Genomic DNA, 11730 nt, shown 5'->3' on the forward strand with positions numbered 1-11730 from the left:
TTTTTTCCTCATCCACAAAAGCAAAAAAGATTTTTCTTAAAATTATTTGTTTTCGAGAATGTTTTGGGGTATGTAAATGTTTGACTACAACTGTGTATATATAAATAGAATAATAGATGGGCTTCAGTGAGCTACAGGAAAATAATTCTGTTTCTGTGACATAAATTGTAAACTGTCACAGAAACCCGATATGGAATTGTTTTCCTGTAACTCACTGAAGAGGCCCATCTATTATTTTTTATAATACATGGATACCCTTGTGATGCTAATATTAAAGAAGACGAGGTTCAGCAGTACAGTTGGGTTTTTTTTAAACGTAGTGTTTCAGTGCTGTACAGACGCTCTATGTCGTTATCCGTTAGTGCTTCAGCTTTATTTGGATGATTGCCTTTACCTTGTTTTAATTTCCCGTTCCTCTCCAGTTTCTCTGCGATACGAATGTACCAGCTTTACATACATTTTTTTTTGTAACATATTCACATTTTGTTGATCATTAACACTAGAACTGCCGAGATTTCGGACTACATACAACCGCCGCACCCGCAAAATGTGCAGCTCCATTTTAAAACACCTTCAATATGAAAATGAAAAACATACAATCGGATACAACTTAATATTTTTATTTATGAACATCATACATAACATATTCAGACCAGAAACACCGTATTTACATTGAAAATTTATCTTTTTTCTTATTTTTTTTCAAAAAGAGCACATATACATAAACATGAAAAACTGTAATAAAATAAACTTTATGCAATAAACCTCTGTGTAAACAGGTGTAGAAAGCTGTATGCACATATAGAATTATAAAACATAAATAACTAGTTATAAAAATAGCATAAAACAAAAATGTAACATACCTTATGCAACGTGAAAGCGCTTTGAGTGAAACAGAGTTCAAAGGCTCTGTCTGTCTGTTCAGCTTTCTAAGTACAATCTATGCAGAAAACACACTTTTCAACTGTACCAGTGCATTTGCCACAGACTGCCTTTTCACAACAGACGCAGACATTAAAAGTTCTGTTTTTATTGCATTTAGCAACCTGGCACTGTCTTTTATTCCATGTGCCAGTGGGCACAGCGCTGGCTGAAGGTTGAGGGGCATTTGCCAGCCAGCTTTCGTGTCTCTTATCAAAATGTTTCTGCCGTAGCTCCAGGGCTAGCTGTAAAATGATATCCCTCCGAGTGATTGTGTTACCAGTGCACTCCTTGTACAAAACCAAAGCGTTGATGGCTGCCAGGTCCAAAACATTATAAAAAACAGCCACAGGCCACCTGTGAGGACCCCCTTTGACAGAATACAGCTGTGCCATTTGATCCAGTATATCCAGACCGTACCTCGTTGTGTTGTAAAATGCAACAGTCTCTGGCTTTCATTTAGCATCAGTCTCGATGGTCACTGATCTGTGCAGAGAGCTTAGAATATGCACATTTTTAATTTCTTTGCAGCTTCACATTCAAGGTGGCACAGTCATTCTGCCTGAGAAATGTAATGTAAATAATAATAATATATGATGTGTAGAATGACTTTCATCAGTGATTCAAGCAATCAACAGGATTATAATACATTATTTCACAATGACGTTGATTTTATTACAAAGCCCAGACTGGATTGTTGGCTATATTGTATTGATTTCAATATGCCACATAAACTGCAGGTCTGGCGGTTGAAGAAGCAAGTGCTTATAACTTATTCATTTTTACGATTCTGCAGCTGAAACACCGTATGGGCATTTAATTCAAATATTTAGTAACACTTAAGAACGGACAGCTGACAGCAGACATTGAGGATCATTCTGGGCGTTGCAAAAAATGTAAATGTGTGTAACAACAACAAATGTTATCTTGCGTGGTTCAGGGGGCGTGGAGCAGGGGTTCTAATCTTCTAATTCCCTGTCAATTAGTATCTATTTTCTATTTAAGCCCTGATCACCTGCACCCTTTCTGTCTAGTGTTTCGTTTTTGTAGCAAACGCTCAGACGCAGTCGTTTCGTGCTCCACCGCTAATATCTAAATTTCGTTGCCTCGCTCACTGCAGGTCATTTCTCTGCACAGCGCTGCCAAGATATTATCAATCATTTTCCTACCTGCTCAGGTGATACTTCTTTTCATTCAGCTTCTCTTCGGGCTCAAGAGCTCCATCGTTAGTCTTTCCTGATTCCATCCAGTTTCCACCTCAGCAACAGCGCCATTCAAAGCGCAGCTTCATTACTCAACTTGTCTGCAACTTTATCAGAAAGACTGGTCCTCTGCTAAACTTTCAAGCTCCTACGACAAGACATCGACATTCCCGTTGTCAGCGATTGCCTTACTTTAGCTCTATTAAATCTACCACGAAGCTTTGTCTGCGGAATCTCTCTTTACTCCTCGCCTGCAATCAGACGCCCCTCCCCCGCTCCCACAGAGCCAGCACAATTCCGTTCCATCAGAAGATCCTGCCCTGGACCTCCATCAGCTACGTTCAACCTTTTAAAAGACGTATCCTGCCCATTACAAACTCAATTTCAACCAGTGGCGGCTCGTGGTTTGACTGGTCACAACATGCTCCAACGATAGTGCCGTACTGCAACTCTTCCACCGGCGCCTCACAGACCATGGTTACCACGGCAACACCCTCATTGACTGACTGCGGGGAGTGGTAAGTTGTCATGGTGACCAAGCTTCGTCAGGCTCTGCGTGTTCTGGCCTGAGTACTGCAATCTTCTGGCTTCCTGTTACCGCGCTTTCACAACTGGCGGAGACGAATTCAACGCGCCGAATCATGACATCTAAATACTGCGTTAACTTATTTATATACATGACTAACTGCCCTAACATGTCTAGAATATTTATTATTCAAATCTAAGGGAATAAGCAAATGTTGTTCTACATAGACAAGGTTTTTAATCGTAATAACCTCATATATTCTACCCTGCTTAACTCAAGTCAATGGTTAATTCCAATTGTAACCTCTGGATGGCAGTATAATACCACAAGTTCTGTCTCCTTTTTAAGCCGGTTTGCTATTATTATTTATTTCTTGGCAGACGCCCTTATCCAGGGCGACTTACAGTCGTAAACAAATACATTTCAAGAATCACAGTACAAGTAGTAATACAATTAAGAGCAAGACAAATACAATGACTTTGTACAAGTACAAGTGTGACAAAATACAATTCAATAATACAGCAGATAACAGTGTCAGTGATAGTTACATCAGGATATAATTAAATACAAAATACTACAGATTAAACACTTGACAGATTATAGTACTCTGAAGTACAGGATTAAATGCAGTAAAATAGGGGGCAGATAAGAGCAAGTAAAGCACATTTAAGGAAGGGTGATATGTGTCCCAGAGGAGTTCTACAGGTGCTTTCTGAAGAGCTTGTTCTCATTCTGATGAATTCTCAGGAGTTCCCCTCCTGCCTCGACCTTTTCGTCTACCTATATCAACTGACATTCTTCAATTTCAACTGTACCTGCCCCTTTGAGGACCTGGTCATGAAGCCACGTACTTATCGGCTTTCTGAGATGCTCAGAATCTACAGTCACATTAACTTCCAGCTTCCCTGCATCAGGCATCCATTCCAGCGACCTCTTCCTGTTCCCGGATTCATGCTTCCTCATCTGGCTCCTCTCCTCCAAACCGACAAATTTCACCAAGACACTTTATTCAGCCTTCAAAGTTATCATTTCATCTACGTGAGCTGCTAGTCAGATACGGAAATCATGTCCTACAACTATCAACATTTCAGTCAAGTGCCCTCCTATCCTGCAATAGACAATACACTCATAGACTGCTCCTGACCAAGTCAATAGGTTTTGCAGCAGCCTCAGAGCAACGCCTTCTTCATCCTCTCAGGTTCTACAGCGGCCTCAGATCTATGCATTCTTCATCTCTGCCCCATCTCTGGCTTCATCTAAATCACCTTAATACTCTGTCCAATATAGACCGCATTCAACAGATCTCTGCTCTTTGCAGCAGACCACCACGCTCTACCAATGGCTGTCCACTGTTCACTATTACAGATCACTGCTTCAGAAGATCTCTGCTCTCTACAGCAGGCCACTGCTCATTATTGACAGCACTTCATTGTTACTTCCTCAGATCTCTGCACTGTTCAGCAGATCCCGTCCTCTTCTGTTAATTGCTCCTCACTACAGCAGATCTCTGCTCCCTCTTCAGATCTACTCACTATTATAGCATGCAAAAGTTGCTTTAGTTTACAGTCTAAATCTGTACCTGCACTACTCCAGAGCTTCCAACGCTTCCGTTTTCCTCCAATAAGCAGATTGTGGAAGCATTCTGCAGTCAAGGCTAATGCTAATCCCCATCTAATCAAAAAATACGAGGTGCTTGACTTTCTCAGCAATCTATTCATATGTCCACACATCCTCTCAAATATTACAGCATTAATACATGGTGAGGGACGCGGTATGAGACTGGAAATCTGTCTTGTTTATGAGTTAAGGAGTTCCACTACTAGGAGAATAACTGGAGTTATGAAACCCAGTCTCTGAATGTGAGTTCACCTTTTCCATTTCAAGCAGACATGATAGTAGCAAACCACTGATCGATCCCGTATTAACTGACACATAGGATGGTCAACATCTCACCTCTGCCCTCGTTTCCAGAAAATGGAGCACAAAGCGTGCTGATCTTCCCCAGCAGTCGATTTACACATGTTCGTTCAGTTCCAGTTGCTCCCTCAACTTTCAGTTCCAGCTCCCCTTCTGCCTCTACATTTAGTATCCAAGCTCCGTCAGCTGGTCCCGTCTGCTGCCCACCCCCCCCCCCAGACTCCCCAGCTTCACCAGCTGCTATTTGACTGAATCCTACTCTCAGTAACCTCCTTCAATTTGCTCAGCATTTCATATCTGCATCCCTCTCCCTCCTTCGAAAGCTTCATATTCTACAGCTTGGTCAGTGTTTTAAACGTTCTGTGCCAGAATCAGATTCATCCTATTCCTTCAATCAAACCAGATCATAGCTTTCATCGTCCAAGCTAGGGATTTTCTCTCTTCCCACCATTCTCTCCATACCAGTAGTTCGTCTGACTCTCCGCGGAATCTTCAAAAGTTCCCCCCCTGCTGCACCTTCCCGTCTGCCCATATCAACAGACATTCTCCATTCACTCATCTCTACTCTTCGGAAAGGTTGCTTCTCCCCCTACAAAGATATCCTCATGGAGACCATCTGCCTAACAGCCTTCTTCGGTTTCCTCAGAGTCTCAGAATTCACAGTTTCTTCAGCTTCTAGTTTCCACGCAGTGGGTATTCGTTTATGTGACCTCTCTCGTATTTCCAATTCCTACTTCATAATCCGGCTGCATACCTCAAAAACAGATCAACTCCAGCACGGTCCATTCATTCAGCTCTCAAGGATTGAATCTTCTATCTGCCCTTTCTCAGCAATGTCAAGATATCTCTCCATCAGGAAACCCTTTCCTCCCCCGGACCCTCTATTCATCGATTCTTCTCATTCCATTATCACTCATCACTGGTTCTCAGCCCACCTCTCCACCCTCCTCTCCAGAACAGGCCTCCCTCCTCAGCTTTATACTCCCCACTCATTTCGTATAGGTGCAGCTACCTCCGCCGCAAGGGCCAGCATCAACCACAGCCTGTTCAAGACCATGGGGCGCTGGTCCTCCTCTGCAGTGGATTCTTATGTTCATTCATCTCCCTCCGATATAGTTGTAGCCCATTTCAAAATCGCTAGTATGCCCGGAGTGGAGGCTACCTGACCGCTGGGGCCACCAGAGGTTTTCCCCTAATTGGCCTCAAGGGGTTTTTTCCTCTCCACTGAGCGGCAGGTATACACATAATCACATCCTACTAATATAGCCACTAACCTCCCTCTGTTCGTCTCGTGTGTCCTTCTGGTCTTGTGTTTATGTTATGCGTTGGCATGGCTGTCTTTGTTTGTCTCACGGTGTGGCAGATTTCGTGAGGTGCCGGGGGTCCATCCTTTGGGGGGCAAGTGAGTCTCACGTCCCCGACCTCAGGGTTAGGCATCTGCCTCCCTTACCTTCAGGGGGGTTCTCACCATGTGAGTCAGAGCGGAATTTATAGTCTTGTGAGATATTAAACCTGGCTGAATAAACCCATGTAATAACATGGAGCTGTAATAGATCATTCACACTACGGTACAGTTCACAAGTCAAGCAACACATATAGCCTCTTTTTGTTTTGCATTAACTTCTATTATTATATGCAGCTAACCTCCCTAAAAATGTATAATATGGAAATAATGTAATAGGGATATTCCTATCCCTGGCAACACTGTAGCACATATTCTGATTTTCATTTTCAACCGATAAAAATCGATAAAACACCCCCGATACAAAAAATGAAAACAGTGGATAGCCAATAAACACCGGAAAAACAGTGGAAATGGTTAATCAATTCACGTTGACCACCCCTTTCCCATTAAAAAATAATACCTACTACAAAAAAATAATAATAATTTTACCAGTGCAGCTGGGCAATGTCCCTTCTTCCTAACTTGTATCTATCATTGATTTGTTCTGAATACTTTAAACCCACCCCAACTACTGAGTGACAGCGCATTCCTACATTTCCAGTGGCACGGGTGGTCTCCAGGATCTGCTCCAGCTGGTGGGGCTCCATGAGTAACAAGTGTTCCCTCAGAGCGGCAGGGGTCACGGCCCATATAAAAGCCTCCTTCACGGACTGGTCATGACTGGGGAATGGCCAGTTGGGGTACGCTCGTTCGCACAGGGCTCTGATGTAATTCCCCAGCGCCCCCAGGGACTCCCTGGGCTGCCTGCGTCTCCCTCAACTGGGTTGATTGCGCTGCCTGTTAGCCTCTCTGTTAGCCTCAAACACACAGTAGAACACCTCCCAGCTGCCCGTGCCATCAAATTTACCCACTTTCACTCTGGGCGGCCCATGGAAGCCACCAGGCTGCGGGTGAGAAACTGTAGTGTCCCAGGTCGGGGCCTGTGACTGCACCGTCTCCCTCTCTATGGCCGGAAGCCTCTCCAAACCTTCTTTGTGGGCTGAACTGGTGTCGACACCCCATAGGTCGGCATCGCCCGGTCGGCGGAGTCGTGGCTGGGCCTTGGCCTCTGGGCCGGGCTTGGAATGGCCTGTGCTTGCCCCCACAGCTGGCAGCCTCCCCGGGCTCTCGCCAGGCCCACCATTGTTGACATCTCTCGGGTCGGCCTCATCATGCCTCATCCCTCCACATCACATCCTCACTACCTAGGCCATCTTCTCCCTTACCAGCTACTCTTACTCTTACCGTCTTACTCCGTCCCCAACTCACCTCCCCGGCCTCCCATGGCCACCTCCAGCTCGGCTTCTTTTACTGCCAGAGCAGACATAATCACTTGCAATTCCAATCTGGCCTCTGCCCACTGAGCTGGAATGGCTGCCGTTACCTCCGTTGTTCCTTGTTGAGGCCCAAGTCTGTGCAGCTGCACTTGGGAACTGCAGTTGCTCAGGAAGCTATGGGAACAGTGAGACTGGTCTGCCATTTTGTAAGCTCCACGCGGTCACCTTGATGCGTCGGCCATTTTGTGTGCTCCCGTCTGCACACGGCTCCCCTCACTTACCTCCCTCATCATTGTCTTGAACCAGGCCGGCTCGCGTTTACCTCCACTGCTCCTCGGCACGATTGTATCGCTGTCCGGCTCCATAATCCCACTACTAACACTAATGTAGCGCTCTCTCAGGTTAGGGTCCTGATGAAATCAGACTGATACAGATCACTGGGGAAAACAACCCATATTTATTGTGAATAAATAGAGGGGGAAAGAGCATGGGGTAAACAGAAGGATGGGAGAAGGATCACAACACACACACACACAGTTCCAAAGGCCGCTCCAACAGAGTCCTTCTCTCAGACTCCAGTCCGGTCTCCCTTCTCTCTCTCTCAGTCGCCCATTTTCCTTGTCTGACTGTCCGTCTTCTCCCTCTCTCTCTCTCTCTCTCTCTCTCTCTCTCTCTCTCTTGCTTTCCTCAGCAGAGACACCAGTGGGGTCACGCAGCAGCTAATGTTGTTGTTATTTTGTTCTTTCGCTTCTTGTTGGTCTCTCCTTACTGGTCAGTTCGTCTGTCATCTCCTTCTGACGCTTTACCGAGCCTGCAGCCCTTATATAGGGTCCCGCCCCCTCTTGCTCCTGAGAATCCGGTTGGCGGAGACCTCCACGTAGTGCTCGCCTCCCGTCCAGTCAGCGCTCACGCTAGCTGTCAGTCACGGAGATCCTCTGAGGATCTTAAAGTGGCCGCCAGCTCTCCCGGGGTCGTTGTACTATAAATTTATATAAACACATCCGTAACAAAAGAAAATAGATATAAAGGGGACAAATGCAGACTACATGCATATCTTATATATAATGTGGTTAAAGCTATTTGTTGTGTTGCTTAGTAATTCATATTGCAGTAGTATTGCGTGTGTTTGTGTAGAAATGGGTTTTTGCAAGAACTGCTTAACCAGATTTTGGGAGTTGTTTGCGGACCACCTGGAGTTTACTCACGGACCACTGTTCTAAACCATGTATTGCGTTTGTTTTTTAACAAAAGGCTCTAAATTCATAAAATCACTCAGGTGAAGAATTTAGTGTATTTTGCCCATATTTTTTAAAAAAATGTCAACAAAACTTTCAGGGAGTTTTGTTGGGTCCTACAGGTAACAGAATCTCTTTGAAACCTCAACATCTACCGAATAATAATTTTAAAAAAACATCAGATTTTTTTGTTTTATTGGAGTGGAAAATCAGTAAAAGTATTTGTTATAGTTACTGAAGTATTGTATAATATTCTCTAGAGTGTCCTGAAAAATATTTTTGATTAATTTAAAAGATAGAAAGTGAAACAATGCTTGTAATTTGCCCAAACATCAATATTTTTCAACACAACTTTCAGGAAGTATTGTAAAGTCTCTCCGGTCATAGAATAACGTGTTTTTATACATACATCTCTTTGAAAACATAAAGCGGAATACATAATGATAAAAATACGTAACATATAATAAATACTAAATATAGCGTCCAAATTTACTTTTTTTTTGGTATGATTTCTGAAGTACTTTATAATGTTCCCCAGTGTTCTGGAAAAAATGACACCAATTCCAAGATGCTACCCTAAAAAGAAAAGTATTGTAGTGAGTTTTTAGAAGAAGAGTCAACTACAGCAAAAAAAAAACCTGGTCCTGGGGAAGCAGCCCACTGAACAATGCTTGGTCCTTAAAGGGTTAACACAGCTGCAGTGCTGGGAACCACAGAAAAGCCAAAAATAAAAGTGTCAACCAAAGTCTGTTTCAGATTTTACTGAAACTGAATTGCACTTAATTCAGACAATATTGAGATTATGTTTTGCTTCCCCTCTTCAAACACCACTTGCCAAAAGTGAAAACATTTGGGAAAGGTGGGATGGGAGCAGATCTACCTACAACCCAACCAATGTTATGACAGTCAAGTGAAATATCTTTGAAAAATCTAAAGATGTCTTACTTGCTTAAATGGAATTGGAGGGCATTTTCTAACAGTAGGATGCAGCTGAAATTAATTAAAAAAAAAAAAAAAGATTACTTCATCCTTTGTCTTCTGTTTTTGCTGCTTAATAGACCCTTTGGGATTTTGTTGACTTAATCATCACCTTATTATTATTTCATTGGAGATGTGTTGTTGTTTTGCTCTAGAAACAAAATGAAGTATTTTATGATTATTTGTGTATTTACTTAAACGTATTTTGTTTAAGCCAAGCATCATTATCATTGTTACTAAGTTACATTTGTATAGCTCAGTCCTGTCAGCAGTACTCATTATTCTACATATACTGATTTTAGTTAACAAAGCTTATAAAATTGCACCCTATCTGTGAAACTTAATTTTTTTACCGGCTGCAGAAATGGACTGGTCAACAGGATCTGATATATGACTTACAGCTAAAATATTTCTAGATTGTTGAAAATCAATGATGTATACCGTACAAATGCATCCCTATAGAAACAAACTTCACTAATTTGTAAGTTTATACACCAAAAGAAAAGTTTTTTTCAGCAACAATAATGGTGTGGACTTCTTAAATTGCGTGTTAGCCAAAGTAACTTCTGTTGTTATAGATTGGCGAGTGCACACGTCGGCAAAGCACATAATAGTAGGGCTTTGAAAAGAACAAAACATTTGCGTATTAAAAGAAAACGAAAAATCAGTTGTAATAGTTCATATATGGTTGTGCAACAGACCACACAAAATGACTTGACTATACAGTTTTGGAACCTGATATCACTACATTACTGAGGCTGGCCCATAAATCACTGCATACATATTTAAAAAATGTTAACAACAAAAAAATGGGTCATATTTACAAAGAGTTTATTCCAATTTACTTTGTTTACTACACTGTTTGGTTAACGTGAGTTAATTAAAGACTAGAGTGGAGTAAACTCTTGAAAACATATACCCCGTGCGTAGTACGGTAACAAAGTAGACAAATTAAGTCGCTATAACAGATATAACACAATTTAACTTTAATACGTGTTTATTATTGAAAAATCCTGTTTTATGTCGAAATATAAAGTTATATACAAGTATATTAAATGTAAATGTAAGAAACTCGTATTATTAGTATAGAATAATTACTACATTTTAAAGAATTATCTGTTATTTGGTACAAATAACGTATACACTTCGCCCAACACACGTGCATACAATTTCTGTTTTATAATCGAGTTGCCAAATGTCCTAAAATAACAAAACCTACCGAAAGATGCCAAACCATTTCAAAACCCAGTTTTACTTCCACTGGCATATAATCGCAACCAGATGTTAGGCACTTTTTGCAAAAAAAAAAAAAAAAAGAAACTTGAACAATTTAAGCAACAACAAAAAAAAAACATACAACACATTTTTTATGTTGCAAAAAAAAAACCCTGCTTAGTCCGTTATTCGTTGTTTATTATATTGTACACTCATTCCCTACTGTACATCAAACTGCACATACATAAGATTAGAAAAAAGCTGATTCAACATACCTTTCATTGTGGCAATAGTGTAAACTTCAAGCAAAAAAGCCAATTAAAACTGTATATTCTATGTTGCTTCTAATGCATTTCTTGTTGAAAAGCTTCTTCAGGTCTATAGGAGTAACGTTCACAAAATGTTCATCAGGTACCGTACACCAAAGTAAATTCAGTGTTTTAGCACAGGCATCCTACCGGTCAAAAACTCCATCCACGAGACAGACTGTATCAGAACTCTTCTCTTGCCCCCTCTGATTTAAATCTTTTTTTATTATTATTTCAGTAAAGTAAGTAGTTGCTGTATTAAAGTACAGGAATATAGATGTTTCCCATCGAATTCCAATGGATACAATCAGAAAGCCACAAAAAAGTCAAATGAGAAAGGAAGTCCTGAGTCTGCAGGCTCTCTGTCAAACCACGTGTTTTCTACATCTGTCTGATCCCTCTGGTCTCGGTTTCTTAAAGGGGAAAAGGTGAAGAGCTCCACAAAGTGGACGTGAAGAATCTGTGAGCCCGGAGATGAGAAAGATTAGACTACTGTCGTGGTGGAACATGCCTTTGGGAAAGAAATCTGGGACTCATTAAAGTCTTAAAAGTCAAAACGTCACAGAACCAGATCCTGGCTGCAAAATCACAAGACAGTGAATCTTTTTTTCCCTTAAAATTTGACACAAACTACAGTCCATACTTCAGTAGAGTCAACCACATAACTGGATACAAAATAAATGCAGAATAAACCTATTTCTGTAAAA

General features: G+C 41.7%; 1 protein-coding gene across 1 annotated transcript in view; it reads right to left on the minus strand.

The window, feature by feature from the left end:
- Positions 1-11512, minus strand: part of LOC117435610 (collectin-12-like) — a 97103-nt gene extending 85591 nt beyond the window's left edge. The window contains exon 1 of the mRNA XM_034058931.3: positions 10991-11512. Within this exon, the coding sequence (XP_033914822.1) occupies positions 10991-10997 (7 nt within the window). The 5' untranslated portion in view covers positions 10998-11512. The remainder of the gene's footprint in view (positions 1-10990) is intronic.
- Between the last annotated feature and the right edge of the window lie 218 nt (positions 11513-11730).

This window comes from Acipenser ruthenus, chromosome 3 (genome assembly GCF_902713425.1).
Source record: "Acipenser ruthenus chromosome 3, fAciRut3.2 maternal haplotype, whole genome shotgun sequence".
Classification (NCBI taxonomy): Eukaryota; Metazoa; Chordata; class Actinopteri; order Acipenseriformes; family Acipenseridae; genus Acipenser; species Acipenser ruthenus.